General features: G+C 35.1%; 1 protein-coding gene and 1 long non-coding RNA gene across 2 annotated transcripts in view; both read left to right on the top strand.

Annotated features, from left to right (window-relative positions):
* The first annotated feature begins 1348 nt into the window (after positions 1-1348).
* On the top strand, positions 1349-6383 carry LOC133175931 (uncharacterized). The gene is made up of 3 exons (XR_009719353.1): positions 1349-1437; positions 1572-1677; positions 6268-6383. It is a non-coding gene; the product is annotated as an uncharacterized LOC133175931 (long non-coding RNA).
* An 8687-nt stretch (positions 6384-15070) lies between these two features.
* The window catches only part of LOC133175621 (choline/ethanolaminephosphotransferase 1-like), a 16411-nt gene continuing 13712 nt past the window's right edge, over positions 15071-17769 (top strand). Inside the window, exons 1-2 of the mRNA XM_061310736.1 lie at positions 15071-15451; positions 17406-17553. Coding sequence (XP_061166720.1) covers positions 15224-15451; positions 17406-17553 — 376 coding nt within the window. The 5' untranslated portion in view covers positions 15071-15223. The remainder of the gene's footprint in view (positions 15452-17405; positions 17554-17769) is intronic.

The following is a 17769-nucleotide window of genomic DNA, read 5'->3' as shown; positions in this document are numbered from 1 at the left end:
TGACTTGCATTTGAGAAACTTTAACCTTCGCCATAAGCTGCCATACGGGGGGATCAGTGTTTCACAAAAACATCTTGTTATTACTTTGAATTGATAATGAAAGTATTGGTTACAAAGTATGTTTGACAAATATTTTTGATTTACCAAGCTTAATTACCAAAATCCATTTTTACCTTTATTTTTTATGTTTTATTAAAGCCCTATAAATCTGTTCAGTTAAAATTAAGAGTTATTGCCCTTTATTCAGAGTGCTGTACATACTGTATCATGAAGGAAAGTATAATGTTGAGCATAATGTTATACCATTGTATTTCATGTGATATATATAATTGTTTATGTTGTAATTATTTGATTTGTAGATTTACATGTATTTATAATATATTTTCAATTTTAGGGCTCAATTCATCAAGATGTACTAAATAAAAGAATAGAACCCATACAGCAGTCTTATATTTATTGGACCTGTAACATTGGTAAAATTTTGCAAAAATGGGCCAAACTCCAAGGACAAGGTCAAAAGGTCAAATATGGTGGTACCCAAAGAAAGGTCTTGTCACAAGAAATACACATGTGAAATATGAAAGCCATAGCTCCAACCAATCAAAAGTTATGGGCTAGATTAAAGTTTTTGCTGACAAACAGACAGACAGACTGACAGACAGACGGACGGACAGGGCAAAAACTATATACCCCCGAATCTTCGATACGGGGAGCATAAAAATTACGTAACCCGCTTACGCGGGTTATGTATTTTTTCTGCAACAGCTGCGACATTAATTCAGGTACTAAAAACCAAAAAAACATTTTATTGTTTAAATTCATTCATCAGCCATTGCCAAGGTCTGGAAATTAACAGTCAAGGTCTTGTCACCTTATGGCTTGTTGCCAAGATGATTCATTCATTAGTCAATGTCTTGAAACTGTGGCTTGATGTCAAAAGCGTGACTAAAAAAACTGTGATTCTTCTGGCAAATACAGCACAGCAACATCAAAGCAAAATTTACCGCCAGTCCTATGGTACAAATTAAAGTGTGGGGCCTGTGATACACATGGAACCATGATGATAAAATTAAAGTGTAGGTTTTACCTTTTAAGTACGAAAGTATTGCCTTGTAGTTTATGAAGCTTGTAGGGCATTGGGCACCAAAAGAGTGTAAAGGAGTTGTTTTGGGGAATATCTATGTTACTATTTCCAAACTACAACTACCATCATAAATGGTTATGACGTAACAATAATTTTTCACCGCTATGACGTCATTGTTTTGTCTCTGTGAGAAGCATTCCTCGCGAGTTGCACCACACCATGCAGTAAATACTTTGTTTGATAGTTTCTCAAACATTGATCAGTGATCAATCATGGCTTTCTTTGAAGAGAAGAGATCATATATCCTTGCAGATGCTGGTCTTAACGGCCAAACACGAGGAGAATTTCTGTTGGTAAGTAATTACCTTGGTACATACAGAAGGAAACATAATTTTCTTTCTTCAGTTCAAATTTGGATAATTACAATTTATATATTCATATTTAGAAAATGCATATTCATTATTTAGTTTTCTTTATATGCATTTAGTGAGGAAGAGCCACTGTCTGACTGAGTAGTTTTGAGAAGTTTGAAATTGATTGGTTTTTATGGAGAAACCCAAACCGTGTCCAGGAAAGGAGGACTTATACATGCTGTTAGTATCGGGTTTATATTGTAATGATATAGAATAATCAATTTGGATTGAAAGGCGCCTGGAATCATCCAATCGAATAATTTTATATTTAATCAATCAACTTTACATTACAGCCAATCAGAGCTCACCAATTATTAACCAATCAGTAGAAATTAGGCATAAGATAAAAGGTGAAAATAAAGACACCCATCTTATTTACGCTTACCTGATTCTTACTCATTGCTTGAGCTGTGTCGGGAAATAACAGCATTGTTAATTGGACTACTGAGCTCAGGGATCTAGTTCCTTAGTCAGGCCCGTAGGAAGCAATTTCAGTTGGGGGGGGGGGGGGGGGCACAGCCATACATTTTCAGTTGAGGGGACACTACCAATTACCAAAAATTTCTTGGCAAGCAAAAAAAAAAAATAAAAAAAAAAAAACATCAGACGTTTTAATTACAAGCATATAGTATCTATGTTTTCTATAGTAATGTATATATCGGCAAAATTATTGGGGGGGGGGGCACCCCCCCCCCGTGCCCCCCGGTTCCTACGGCCATGTTAGTGTCTTGGTGACTAGTGTCTTAGTGACTTTAAAGTAATAAAGGTGCCTAAGTGACTTTTTAGCTCACCTGAACCGAAGTGAGCTTTTCTGATCAGAGTGTCCGGCGTCTGTCTGTCGTCTGTAAACTTTTCACATTTTCGACTTCTTCTCAAGAACCACTGGGCCAATTTCAACCAAACTTGCCACAAAGCATCCTTGGGTAAAGGGAACTCAAGTTTGTTCACAGGAAGTGCTGCACCCTCTTTCAAGGGGGAAAATTAAGAATTCGTGAAAATTTGGTGGCGTCATTTAAAAATCTTCTCAAGAATCACTGGGCAAGAAAAGATGAAACTTATGTGAAAGCTTCATTACATACTCTAGATTCAAATTGGTTCATATCATAACCCCCGGGGATGGGGCGGGGCCACAACAGGGGGTCTAAGTTTTCCATAGGAATATATAAGAAATGTCTTTAAAAATCTTCTTCTCGAGAACAGGAAAGCCATGATTAGTCATATTATTACAGAAGTATCCCCAGGTAGTGTAGATTCAAGTTTGCTCCAATCATAACCCCTGGGGTGGGGCAGGGCCACAACAGGGGGGTCAAAGTTTACCATAGGGATATATAGGAAATATCTTTAAAAATCTTGTTCTCAAGAACACCTAAGCCATTATTAGACATATTTATACAGAAGTATCCTCAGGAAGATTAGATTCAAATTTGTTTAAATCATGACCCCTGGGAGTAGGACGGGGCCACAACAGTGGATCAAGGTTTACATAGGAATTTATTATACCTCTATTAAGAATACTCAAATTTGATTGGCTTGTTAGAAGGCTTTTAAACTCAATAATGACTCCAAAAAGTACCTTTTACAGCAATAATGACCTAGGAATCATTGCACGTGGGGTATAATGACCGGTCAATAAAATTAATGACCGCTTAAAATGACCTGTTACTCCAAATTCCATTCAAATTAAAAAAAAATATGCATACAGTAATGATTTTACATTACAAAAATTGCCGTTATAAAAATATGTATAGTATTTTTAGGATACGGAACACGATTGGCCTTTAGATGCGTCATAACATTTATCGTTTTCATTGAAATTAACTTTCGTTACAATACAATGTCAAATTCAACGAACGCAGACTCGGCTCTCTTGTACACTTAAAGTCTACACCAGATTGTCATTGTAGTCGGGAATGGTATCTGTGAATTTATAAAAATGCAATGTTACTGACAATCACAGAGTGTTTTAATAAATCGGCGGTGCAAAAACTTACAAGACTAGCAGCCGAAAAGTGAACAACTTCACTAGCGAATCCCGATCCCGATGGAACACTGATAACAGTTCATAGGTCTTATACATGTAATTGATTATTTTAGTAATTAAGCTTACAAAAATTGCCTTAACTTATATCGGTATAATAAAACAATTGATTACCCCTTATGAGTTCAATATGGTAAAATAAGGATCCTCGACCTGGCCCACTCGCTGACCTGACCTGACCTCGGCCGCTACGCGGCCTCGGTCAGGTCAGGTCACCTCGTGGGCCAGGTCTCGGGTCCTTATTTTACCATGTTGACCGCATAAGGGGTAATTAATTGTATAATATAAGTGTAATGGTTAAGGGGCATTTGAGTAAAACGCATTGAAGACTTCATATACTCAGTAGTGGAATGACCTGACAACCCTTGGAATGGACTAGCCTAAGGGTATATAACGCAAAGCTTTGGGAAAGTCAGGCATTCAGAAGTTAGCTGTGGAAGTTAGACGATGAGTCAGCAATTAAGAAGTTAATTGATGTTAAGCTCTGGGTGTAGTAAATCTGATGAAGATTGAGATAACTGGTTCTTATCTATCAATGGGAACCTAGGGGAGAAACACTGTACAAGTAGTACCTTACCCAGTTCCCATCTCTTAAAAAGAAAAAAAAATTAAGTACTGTGTGATATATCGATCCTCACACAGAGTTGTCGTGATAATCATTCCAATCATTAACTCAAACAGAGTAAAAGGAAAACCTATATATATTCCTTGTAAGAACCTGATCATACCATTACGTAGGAAATATCTTTGAAATCTTCTTCTTAAGAGCAACTAAGCCGTTATTATAGTCATATTTATACAGAAGTAACATTAGGTATTGTAGAATGAAGTTTGTTCAAATTATGACCCCCTTCCCCCTGGGGTTCGGGGCACAACAGAGAATCAAAGCTCTGCATAAGAACATAAAGGAATCATCTTGAAAAATCTTTTGTTCAAAAACAGCAAAGCCATGATTAATCATATCATTACAGAAGCATCCTCAGGTCGTGCAGATTCAAATTTGTTCAAATTTACGGTGGGTAGGGTGGGGCCACAATGAACAATCAGAGTTTTATATAGGAATACATAGAAAAAAATCTTTAAAATTCTTCTGTTTAGGAATAGCAATTAAAGCCATGATTAGTAATATTGATATAGAAGCATCCAGAGGTAGTGTAAATAGAAGCCCCCCCCCCTCCCCTTAAAACTTTTCAATGCTGAACTAATTTTTGTTTGCTTCTACCTAGCCAGTGTGCTCAGGTGAGCGATGTGGCCCATGGGCCTCTTGTTAGGGTGTTTTTCAGGTAGTTGCAGATAGTGTCGCGGGAAACAACAGCATTGTTTGTTAAACCACTCTGTCTGCAGCTACAGAGATAAGGTTATAATAGATCTGATTATAGGCGATTCTTTTGTAATAGTTCGTTTTTAATTAGTTTGAAAATCATTAGGGAAAAAAGTATATATAGTGGATTTCAGTCAGTTGTTATTTTAGTGTCATTTATATTATTGAAGTTTGTCTTGATTTTACATTATAAGCGTGATTCTTAGGAAGGAAACCTAAGCGGACACAATCAATAATCATTTGTACAAAGTAACAATGTTACAATATTTACATCAATCCAAGTCATTATATTTATACGTACCATTATAATATCTGAGTAATAATGACAATGACCGATTGGATCACTTGGTTGTCTTAAAGTCGGACGTATGTCTTTTGATCAAATTTCGAATCTTTTATTTTTTGCATTCTTAATTAGACGCCCATAAGAATTCTACATTACGCTACAGCTTAGATCATCATGCAATACTAAAATTCCCACTAAGTCTCAGTTCTGTATCAGACCAGATAATGAAAGGCGTGTCTGCATGGTGCCCCTGTAATAAGAAACACTTATGGGGACTCTTTATAGCACAGGAGTTCATTGACGGGCTGCAAAGGGTAAAACACCCAAGGCTCTTGACTGCTGAGCATCGTGTTAGTTACATATATAGACATTAATCGCCCTTTCCAGATTCCTTTCCAAACTTTTTTTTTTTTGCTTTTTTTTCTTGTTTTTCTTTTTTGGTCACTTAGCGATGTACCGATTAATCGATTTAATGGATTATCTAATCAAAATGGTCCCCGATTATAGGATAATAATCGATTATAATTTTGATCATCGATTAATGAAAATATTACTTAAAAGCAAATTATTCCTATGATTTCTGGATTCAATCTTGTATTAATGTAAGTAAATCCTATACACATGTAATTAATGACACAGAATACATCAAACAGAATACATCAAAGATGCATTTGATAAATCACTACAATTTTTTACCAATTTATTTTTCGTTCAAAAATGAAAAAAAAAAATTAATACTTCAAATCAATAGATTCTTCATCCGATTCTTGCAATTGACAAATTCAAGTTGTGAGTTTATCAAATTTATTTCTAAAACTGTGTAACACATTTAACTAAGACTTTATAGACTTCTCATGTAGGGAGAGGGCGAAATAAGTTTTAAGAACTTGTGCCCAATCCCATTGTATATATATTACAATAAGATATGTTCAATTCAATCCGATTATTCCGATAATCGATCATGAAAAAAAAAATTCCGATTGCCCATCATTATGGTCACTTCGATCAGCAGAAATACTGTAGGATATATGAGCTTGTATTTGCTTAGAGAATACTTATCTATATGGTCAATTCACATTTTTTCATGGAACTACACAGTAAAGTTTTCCCATTTTTTTTAAACAGATGACTGATGGGCATTTCTGCTGCTGCCGTTCTTACCTAAGTTGTGGAACTGCACCACATCCTTTGTTCGTCGCATGTTCCAGATCATGAAGAGAGGCTTCCAGTACCTGAAGTGTAATAGGAAAATTAAAGTGAAAGACTTTGTCCTTTTTCTTTAAATATATATACTTGTAACAATATTTTTTTTTGTTTATTGAAGACCGTGTTGCATTTAGAAAAGCTAACTCGAACTTTCATCATCAGATCCCTCCCAAGTACAAATATTTCTTGTGAGTATACTCAAATATTTCTTGTGAGTATACTCAAATATTTCTTGTGAGTATGCTCAAATATTTCTCGTATATCAGATTCTCTTGATATTCACCAGAAAGGGTGTGATGTTATTTTATTTTCCTATAGTTTTCTTAACGCATACGAGCAACGAAAAATTATAATGGTCATGAGAGAGGGCGATCTGAATGAGGATATATTTGTTACTTCCCCGGAAACAAAGAAAATGGAGTGCGTGTTGTGCTACAACAAAAGGCTTCTTTATGCAGAGTCCATTGTTCTGGTCGGGAAAGGACAGAAAACCATACGAGAGGACAATTATTTTTTTTAAATAAAATAATCAGTTCATAATTTTATGTCGAAGTTTTGTACTTTGATTAATTTTTCCTGCATTTGACAGATTAGAACTTGGACAATTTTTATGTGGTTTATTATTTGTAATTTAAAAGTACATGTAGTTGCATGCAAATTGAATAAAAGTACTTTGCGTACTGATTTTAATTATAATGTCAACTGAAAAAGGAATACATATGTTTGTTATCGAGTTTCTGTTTATAAATTTACTTTACACACAAGCAATGCTAGGTGATATTATTTAAATAATACAAGTAATAGCTTTTCAAAAAGCTTGCCTGACTAATCAATCAATATCTATGGAACGTATATGCAAGAGAGGTGCTAAACGTTTCCGTCATCAAGGAGCGACATAGTTGCGATACTTCATTACAGAAGATGTACAATTGACTTTCTTAAATGTCATAACCAAATACTGCAGATTAACGAATATCTAAGACATGCCACTATTTGGTCATTTATTAGTTAGCCCACGGGCTGACTAGTTACCTTGGGATGAAACTGCAAGTGCGCTAGCGTAGATTATAATCAAAGGCAGATCAAGCACCGGCGCGCCGGGCGTGCGCCCCCCCCCCCTCCCCCCGTTTGAATTTTTTGTATGTAGAACTTACATGTTCATTATCCTAAAATCAAGGAAAAAACACCTCTTGTTTGTAAGAATTCGACAGCTTCCGGGGGCTTCGCCCCCGAACCCCCATCAGGGCTTTGCCCTGGTCCCACTGGGGTTTCAATACAGCCCCCCAGACCCCCCATGCCTTCTACTGCGCCCTCCCGTTATGAAATTCCTGGATCCGCCACTGATAATTCTGGGAAAAATAGTTAGATGATTCTTTTTCAAGAAATTCATTTTACATGTACTCTCTTACTAGAGGGCGCGCTTCTTCATGCACACTCCCTGGTCAGTGACGACGGCCTCTATTTATAGACTGGTCTGTTTTCCGTCGTTCTCGACGACGAAGTAAATTATGAACAGTTTTAACTGAGAAAGTTGTCTTGAAGTGTTTGAGACAAAAATGCTTCAATGCTGCTCTAGAAATCCAAGTAAATGACCTGTACACTTTATAACTAGCGCAAAACAAGATACTAATAACACCCCCCCTCCCCCCCCCCCCCCCGGACAAAACTCGCACGATGATGGTCTTACCATATACATGTATTATAAATGAGTTTAAAATACATCTTTATAATTGTACAGTTTTGAAATTGTTTAGTTTTTCTTTTCAATCGATTTCAGGACCTTTCTCATATTTATAATAACGTGCTTTTTTATGAAATGAAAACCAGTACAGATCATTATGTCTTCTTCTTTAACATTACGGGAGTGAAGCCCATTCCGCTACGGGTGCTACGGGTACTGACTACACTATTGTCACTGTATTAAAAGGAAACCCTTGTTCATCACAAAGCATGAAATAAGATGCTACTCGCGTCATGACTTTCTAAGCTTTTTTAAAAACCTAACCTTGTAACGCACATTATTAATATATGTAATATTGAAAAAAAGGCTAGGTGGAAAACAGACTGAATCAAGAAGGGAGGTCCCATTTACTAGGTGGAGGGAGTTTGTTTATGATTAGACTAGTCCACTTATGGGATAAATAGTAAGAATAATCAGCAAATCCATTGCTTTATTGTTGCCTTCCATATACAATGTGTTCTCTAAAAAAATGAGATAAAATTTACTGTTAATAAAAAATCTGGAGCTTAAGAATCATGTTAAAAGAATAAACTTTATTTATTTCCATAGAAGTTATCACACCCATTCAATAGAACACATGGCCGTAGGAACCGGGGGGGGCACGGCCCCCCCCCCCCCAATAATTTTGCCGATATATAGAATACTATAGAAAACATAGCTATATGCTTGTGCCCCCTCAATCATAACGTCTGATGACCCTTTTTTTTTTTTTTTTTTTTGCTTGTCAAGAAATTTTGGTACATGATAGTGCCCCTCCAACTGAAAATGTATGGTTGTGCCCCCTCAAAGTGAAATTGCTTCCTACGGGCCTGGAACAACCCAAGAAAAAGGCGCGAAGATAATTTACATGTGACATTTGGTGCGAAATGATTGTGTCACCCCTTTCACAAAAGCCAAATGGACTGATCCAGTAGTTTAGAAACGCAGAAAAAGTGTTACACGGACATGTCCGTACAAAGAATCGCAAAGAATAAACATGTGCATGCAAAAAAATTGAAGGAATTAAACACATCATTATTTTGCATCAGTTATGTGATTCTTTCTTCTGCACACTGTATTTGTTTAAATGCAGGTAACAAATTCCGATGTAAATCAGCTTGCACAAAATCTAGTTCATTAAGAGTGATCGCTTAGTTTCGGATCCCTGAAATATTAATCCTTATACTGGCTGACGCACGTGGCGTCAGGCAATAATACTTTCTTTGGTTGTTAGTATGGGAATTTATGTTGTAGCTGTTGCAGAAAAAATACATATTTTATAACCCGAGTATAATCATAATCTTATAAAGTAGGATTAAGTACGTTAGATACTGTATTATATATTGATATGTATACCGTAACGTCATTGTATGTTTCGTTGATGGAAGAGCCACAACTCAAGAAATTATACAGATGGCTTGCTTGGCAGCGTTATTTTAAAGTATTGATAAATGGTTTTCAAAAGAAATAAAGGAGATAATATTCAGTAGATGTAAATATATAAAATTTATTTTACTTCTGTTAAAATGTTTCCTATATCATGTATATAAAGTTAAGAAGGTAAAATAACTATCTTTATAGTCTCAAAATTTCCACACATAGCAAAGCTATACCCCGGGGTATAGTTTTTGCTATCCACCCCTCAGAAAATTTTCATGCAATTTTTGCTGCCAATTTTGTGATTTCCTGTAATGAATCTATAGACTTATGATGTCATCCTGACTTCATTAGCATTGTGATGTCATCAGGATTTCAGCTCATTCTAGCAGTGTTATCTTATTCCAAATACTTGTTCAAAACTTTTATAATTATTTTTTATTCATGTTTTTACTATCGAACTGTAGTATCAGGTAAATCCAACCCTGAGAAATTATGATATACATCAGTATAATAAAACGCTTATCCACTGGCTGTGAGTGGGATAGCTCTTTCATCAAACCCTTGACAGGAACTATTCTCCTCGTGCAAGCCCTCGGGGAATAGTTCCTGTCGAGCTCTTTTATCAAACCCGCCACAGGAACAAAATTAATGGTGCCCAGGGAAAGGCCTTCTCACAAGAAATACACATGTGTATTATGAAAGCCGCAGCATCAAAATCGTTCAAAAGTTATGACCAAGGTTAAAGTTTTTCAAAAGAAGGTCAAACGTCAAGGTCAAAGGATTACAATTGTTCGTATTAAAAGGAAGGTCTTGTCACAAGGACATGTGAAATAGGAAAGCCCTAGCATCTACTGCTCAAAAGTTATGTCCAAGGTTAAAGTTTTCCAAAAGTAGGTCAAACTCCAAGGTCAAGGTCAGAGGTCAAAGTTGTTGGTATCCAAAGAAAGGCCTTGTCACAAGGATTACATATGTGAAGTATGAAAGCCCTAGCACTAACCGTTCAAAAGTTATGGCCAAGGTTAAAGTTCGGTAAAAATTTTCAAAACTGGGTCAAACTCCAAGGTCAAGATCAAAAGGTCAAATATGATGGTACCAAAAGAAAGGTCTTGTCACAAGGAATACACATGTGAAATATGAAAGCCATAGCTCCAACCAGTCAAAAGTTATGGGCAAGGTCAAAGTTTTTGCGGACAAACAGAAGGAAAGACAGACAAACGGACGGACAGGGCAAAAGCTATATATCCCCGAATCCTCGATACGGGGGCACAAAATATTGTCAACTGGCAGCATACGCTTTCGTAAGCTTTGAAGATTAATTCAACCACGAAAAATCAGTAATTTTCATAATTTTTTTCTTGACTGAATAAATCTGATCTTTATATTTCTCTCACGATCATTCAGCTTAGAAGCACCTATACAATAAGTATACAGGCCCGTAGGAAGCAATTTCAGTTGGGGGAGAGGAGCACAGCCATAGATTTTCAGTTGGGGGGCACTATCAACGCACTCTATTTGGAAATTATTTTTAGATGTCAGTCAGGCGCATTAGCTCAGTCCTAAAAATATGTAGATTTTGTCCTGATCATGGACTTCCGTTGCTGTCAAACGTAATGGCTATTGTCAACTTGACATTTGCAGTTCCTAATGATGTTTCCATGAAGGAAAAAATACTTATAAAGGGTATATCGATGATGCATTTCCCCAAAGATTAAATTGATATACATCATTAATTAAGTTCCAAACTTTGAAGAATTCCGCATTTCAAAAATTGAGCTTGGTACTACTTCACCAACATTATTCGTAAAAATTTAAATATTTCTAAGTGTGCTATGCAGTATTTAGATGTTTATATTGACCCTATTTTTCGGTATCACGTACGCATGTATATACAATCAATGCCACCAATAATCTGAGTCCATGTGGAGTTACATCAGATTTTATTTTTTCAAAGAATTCTCATTTGAAACATTACTGATCAATGTAAAAGTCAGTTTCAGTAATGAATAACAAATACTATGAGGAAATTTTATATGGAATTTAGAGATAGATAATGCAGTAAAATAAGACGTATACATATATAATAGTACATATATATATTGTTTGTTTGTATGTTGTTTAACGTCCCTCTCGAGAATTTTTCACTCATATGGAGACGTCACCACTTGCCGGTGAAGAGCTGCAAATTTTGTCCTATACTCGGCACTTACGGCCAATGATCAGTGAGGAATCTTTTTCGTGCCAGCACCTTCTGCGACACGGGACCTCGGTTTATACGGTCTCATCCGAAGGACCGGTCTCCACGTCCCACAGTGGGATTCGAACCCGCGACGTAAGGATCAACTCCTCACTCCGCGACTCTAGAGCAGACGCTCTAACCACTGCGCCACGCGGGCGACTACATATATATAGGGTTCCTCTGAAAATAATTGGAGCAGACATGACTGTAAAAGTTGATTAGGATCATATTGTTGGTAATGATTAGCGAAATGGCTTCTATCGTTACAAAAACTGACATTTCAAATTTATTTAAAAAAAAAAGAAGATGTGTTTGTGAAACACTGATTCCCCCGTATGGCAACTTATAGCAAAGGTTAAACTTTTCTCAAATGCAAATCAAATATGTTGGTATCCAAAGTAAGGCCTTGTCTCGAGAAATAAAACTGAAATATGAAAACCCTAGTAGCAACCATTGAATGATATAGAAAAGCTTAAAGTTTTTTCAAAAGTATGTCAAACATCAAGGTCTAGGTCAAATGGTCAAAATTAATGGTGCCCAAGGAAAGGCCTTCTCCCAAGAAATACACAGGTGAAATATGAAAGACGAAGCACCAACCGTTCAAAAGTTATGACCAAGGTTAAAGTTTTCCAAAAGGAGGTCAAACTCCAATGTCAATGTCAAAGGGTCAAAGTTGTTGGTATCCAAAGAAAGGTCTTGTCACGAGAATTACATATGATTTCCTTATTTTGCATAAATTAACATACATTTACATCAAAAACATAAACTTTCCTTCATTTACATAGAGTATCATGCATTAAACATTATATATAAATTTGCATAAAATGACCTTATTTGCATAAATTGGCATATATTTACATAAATTTACATAAATATGCGTAAAATTCTTTTAATTTGCATAAATTAGCATATACAGGTAAACTTCGTTATCTCGACATCGACGGGACCATCGGAAAATGTCGAGATATCCGAGGTGTCGAGATATCAGAGTTGAGACTTGACGTCCAAGATTTCACTGCATAACCAAACACATACACGTGTATAAACTTATTATACGTACATCAATATAGACTGTAGGTCAACTTATTTCAGCAATCCCTCTATTTTTATTAAAAATCTAAGAAATTATTTTTAAAAATCTTATTTATAAAACCTGTTCTTTCTCTTTATCGAAATCGTTCTAAATTTTTGTAGTTTTCCATTCAGCATTCGCGTGTTACTTGCTTTTTTGTCAGAACAGGATACGAAATGCGCTCTATAAACTTCGAACCGAACCGTATAAACATGATAAATTAAAGTCGACCTCCGAGATACGAAAACATATTAAGTGCGTAATTATTTTTTTTTTCTTATTTCATTCAGGAAGAATGTGCATTAATATTATTTTTTTAAGAGATTTGTGTATCTAAACTAACGTAGTGATATCACAGATGCATGAATTACGGATGATTCGGTTAATCGTGTCGTTAATTGGATTATTTCCTGTTGAATGCATTTTAACTACGAAATATTATTAGAACATCATTTAATTCTTTAGTTTGAATTTATTTAATATGTTTATTATTCTTTGTAATTTAGTTATCTTTTTCAGTTTTAAAAATTATGTTCGGTTTCGACATAAATAAACACCTGTAAATTTAAGCAGAATCGTGTAGATTTAGCAGTGATATTACCCAACCTGAACATTAAGCAATTAACGTCTCAAAGACGCCGAGGGGGGCTTTGGATTCACCTACAAACACAGTCTATAGAATTAATCAAGCAGCGTGCAGTCAAAACATGGGTGTGAAAGGTGTAAATTTTTGACGACGTCGAGATACCCGGAGCTGTCCGTGTGTGACGAGCGACCCTATCTGACAAACAGTTAGGTTCAGTGGAGCAGAAAATTGCCGATGTCGACATATAACCAGGTAAATTTTGCTCTTGGGACTGTGAATATACGTCGAGATAACCAGGGTTGTCGAGATTACCGAGGTCGACATAACAGAGTTTTTGCAAATCATTTATATAGTAAATACTGCCGGGACCGCGGACGGACGTCGACATATCCCAGGTTGTCGACATATCCGATGTCGAGATACCGAAGTTTACCTGTATTTACATAAATTAATTATTAATTAATGTATATATGCTAATCTATGCAAATAAAGGTCATTTAATGCAAATTTATGTGAATTTATGTAAACCTACGCTAATTCATGCAAAGTAAGGTCATTTTATGCAAATTTATATAAATTTATGTAAATGTATGCTAATTTATGCAAATTAAGGTCATTTTTTTGCAAATCTATGTAGAATGTGAAGTATGAGAGCCCTAGCACCAACCATTCAAAGCTTATGACCAAGGCTAAAGTTTTTTTTCAAAAGTAGTCAAACTCCAAGGTCAAGGTCAAAGGGTCAAAGTTGTTGGTATTCAAAGATAGGTCTTGTCACAAGGATTACATATGTGATGTAAGAATGCCCTAGCACCAATTGTTCAAAAGTTATGGCCAAGGTTCAAGTTTGGTAAAATTTTGCAAAAATGGGTCAAACTCCAAGGTCAAGGTCAAAAGGTCAAATATGGTGGTACCCAAAGAAAGGTCTTGTCACAAGGATTACACATGTGAAATATGAAAGCCATGCATAGCTGCAACCAATCAAAAGTTATGGGCAAGGTTAAAGTTTTGCGGACAAACAAACAGACAGACGGACGGACAGGGCAAAAACTATATATCCCCGAATCTTCGATACGGGAGCATAAAAACAGCATTTATTTGAAAAGAAAAAAACTGACATTTTCCAGAGTACCTGCCTTTACAGATTTACACCAGCTTAAATGTGTTTATTTACACATATATTAATTTCTAGTTTCATTCGATTTCCAAGTCTGGTTATATAATATAGTTTCTCAGATACACAAAAGATTACATGTATGCTTATAGAACATGGGCATTTGGCGATTGACAAGTATTGGGGGGGGGGTAAATATGTAACAATAGATGAATATTTTGAGAAGTATTAGTTTTAAAAATGTATACCAACAATATTTTGGACCATTTCCAAACTCAGCATAATTCTTATATTCGATATATACCTATTAAAAACAGACAAGTACAGAGTGTGTTTAATGACAAGTTTGTTAGGTTTTATCAGAAAAAAATAATAGTGCATATGAATGTAAATGTACATATAATATGTAATACTCGGCGATTGGATGATTTTTTTTTTTCTTTTATGGAGAGATATATCTCAAAAGCGTATAGGAATCTTTTTGTCGTGTGATCATCTTCGCTAGACAAGGATTTTCGATCCGCTCTGCTCCCCGGCCATAAACACAGCCTTGCCTAGCAAAGCTCCGGAAACTTTGATTTTGACTACTTTTGATATAGCCCTTCTGCAGAATTTCCGGTTGCGCATGTGTAATGGCGTTTCGCCATGTTGTCCTGTTTGTTTTGGAAGGCTGAGGTCATAGTACACTGACAATGTGCAACATATTGGGTAAATTCGCACTGAAATAGAAGAACAGTTTCTTACAGTATTTCAGGACAATTTTGATCGAAATGTTGAAAGAAATTCTTACTCAAACACAATTACGAAATTTAAAAGAGCATAAATATAGTGCCACGGGACAATCGCTTATTGAGCCGTATTTTCAAGTTTATTGGAGATGGTTGATTGAACAGATCCCCATGACATGGGCACCTAACAGCATCACACTGCTTGGACTTATCATCAATGCAGTGACCACTCTTCTTTTAATTATATGCTCGCCGGACGGCGTAACAGAGGTAAATATTCAGATAAAAATACGAATTTCCGGTGGAGCAAATGAGCAAATTTAGGGCAAATCTCAAAGATTTTTCGAAACTATTTTCTAAATTATATTTCTCTTACAGACTTAAATGACATAAAATTTTGTTTACTATTCATCATATAATAATGAGTGATGTTTCTAAATATGGTCGCACCATCACAATTATTATTACACTTGTGTGCGTTGTAACTGCTGATTGACAGATTATCACATGAGCCTTAGGAAGTCATTGACCCTTATACTGTCATATACATTGTTATTGTTGTGTGCTTGTATAAAACACTGTTTGGTAACATTGGGACAAAAAACCCCCAGTTGTAATGGTCTCATTATAATAAAAATAATAACGTAAAACTTAGGAATGCAGAATATATGTCAATAACCCTTATATCATATACATGTAAAGCATTTAAGGGGTCTCGATAACAATGAACGTATGTCATATATAAAAACAAACATGAGAAACTTTTAAGTTAAAAATTCTATGCTTTAAAGAATTAATGTTGTGTTTAAGAATGAGTCTTACAATGCACCCTTATCATGCTTATTTAGTAGACTAAATAAAGTGAAGATAATAGGATTTTTAATATACTTGGGAACTCATAATCTTTGTCATTCTGTCAATATAGTTTTAAAAATCTTATTTCACATGTTTTAATTAGTGGTATTTATCAACTCAATCCAAATTGTTAAGTCCAATCCAAAAATGATCTGAAAGCTAATTGTTTTGTTTGGGTATATATACAATAAACTGGACATAGGTTGCATTGTTTTATAAGGCTCCATTGGCTATCAAACTGTAAGATAGCCTGATCTGGTCTGATAGTGAACATTATGAAAAAGGTATTGTATTGTTATTGCATTCTCTAAATAGGACTATAGAACCTGAAAAGTTGAAAATGTAGATGTATGTGATATTTTAACATTTCTTATTACTTTGATCCACAATGATGCGATTGTGCTTCTAATCCATGATGATATTACATTTCAAATTAAGCTTTCATAAAAGTATACAGCAAAAATAGTTTTATCAGAAACTTGTTACCAGGTTACACAGGAATGCATGTATATCTTTTTACTGAACAAGTAAAACAAGTGTTTAACTCTGGGGAAAAAAGTGCCATATCATTTAGGAACAGCTTTTTATGATAAAAATGAATGTGAACAGATATAATATGTTACATACAAAATATATTCATGATATATATGCAGATTTATTATTGGACTTTGAACCAATGTGTATAGGAAGGGATAATACAGTAATACAATGTTTTGTACCAATGAATATACATTTATATAATGATGAGTATGTACTGAACTATACAGAAGGAAGTCATTTACATGACTATGTTCATCATAATTGGTATTGAGTGTTAATTACTTGAGGGTAATGACCATAAGGATCACGTATGAAAGAGAACATAGATATTTTACTGTACCATATGATAATAGCTGTTAATACATAAGTACATTCCTAATGAGTTTCCTAGTATGACATTGACAATGCAGAAAATAAAAAAAAAAAAAAAATAGGCAAATTTCAGGATTTCTTGGGTAGTAATGTGTAAAATTCCATTGAAAAATAAACAGTCATGCAGTGATTTCTCATCATGGGAAAATTATTAAAGGGAAGAAAATAAATTATTTTGAAATGTATTACAAAGAATTATGTTTTTTTAATGTCTGTAAAATCCTTTATTTGTAGAAAGTTTTGGAAGTGCATGCATGACATATTTTCAATGACAGATAATCATATTTTTAAAATAACATATCAAGTAATTTTAAGAACCCAGTATAATATAATGAAGTATTTAAGCTATTTAAATTGATTTTAAAAAAGTCCACCAATCAATGAAAAGAAAATTCTTAGAATAAAAGCCAAAGTCATTTTTTTTAAAGATAAATAATTTTCTCCATCATTTTTACAGGCTCCCCGATCAGTGTACCTCCTTTGTGCCTTAGGGGTGTTTATCTATCAGTCCCTGGATGCCATTGATGGGAAGCAGGCACGCCGCACGGGAACCAACACCCCTCTAGGGGAACTGTTTGACCATGGGTGTGATTCAGTGTCCACAGGTACATGTTCCAGAGAGAGGTTACATTATAACATAACCTTATGTTTGAATATCTCCAAGTTTTCTTGGAAATTAACGTCAGTAAATATATACATATACTAGATAGGTTTTAATTTCATTTTGTTTGCTTTCACTATCACCACAAAATATTTATTGACATAATGATGTATCACATCCTGGTTAGCAATATTTTTGTGTTTGAACCAATATCTTTTCT

Source organism: Saccostrea echinata, unplaced genomic scaffold (genome assembly GCF_033153115.1).
Source record: "Saccostrea echinata isolate AGI-Se365-2 ecotype Australia unplaced genomic scaffold, CSIRO_AGI_Sech_v1 ptg000064l, whole genome shotgun sequence".
In the NCBI taxonomy this organism is placed as follows: Eukaryota; Metazoa; Mollusca; class Bivalvia; order Ostreida; family Ostreidae; genus Saccostrea; species Saccostrea echinata.
The sequence above is the reverse complement of the archived record's forward strand: the minus strand, read 5'-3'. Positions and strand labels throughout refer to the sequence as shown.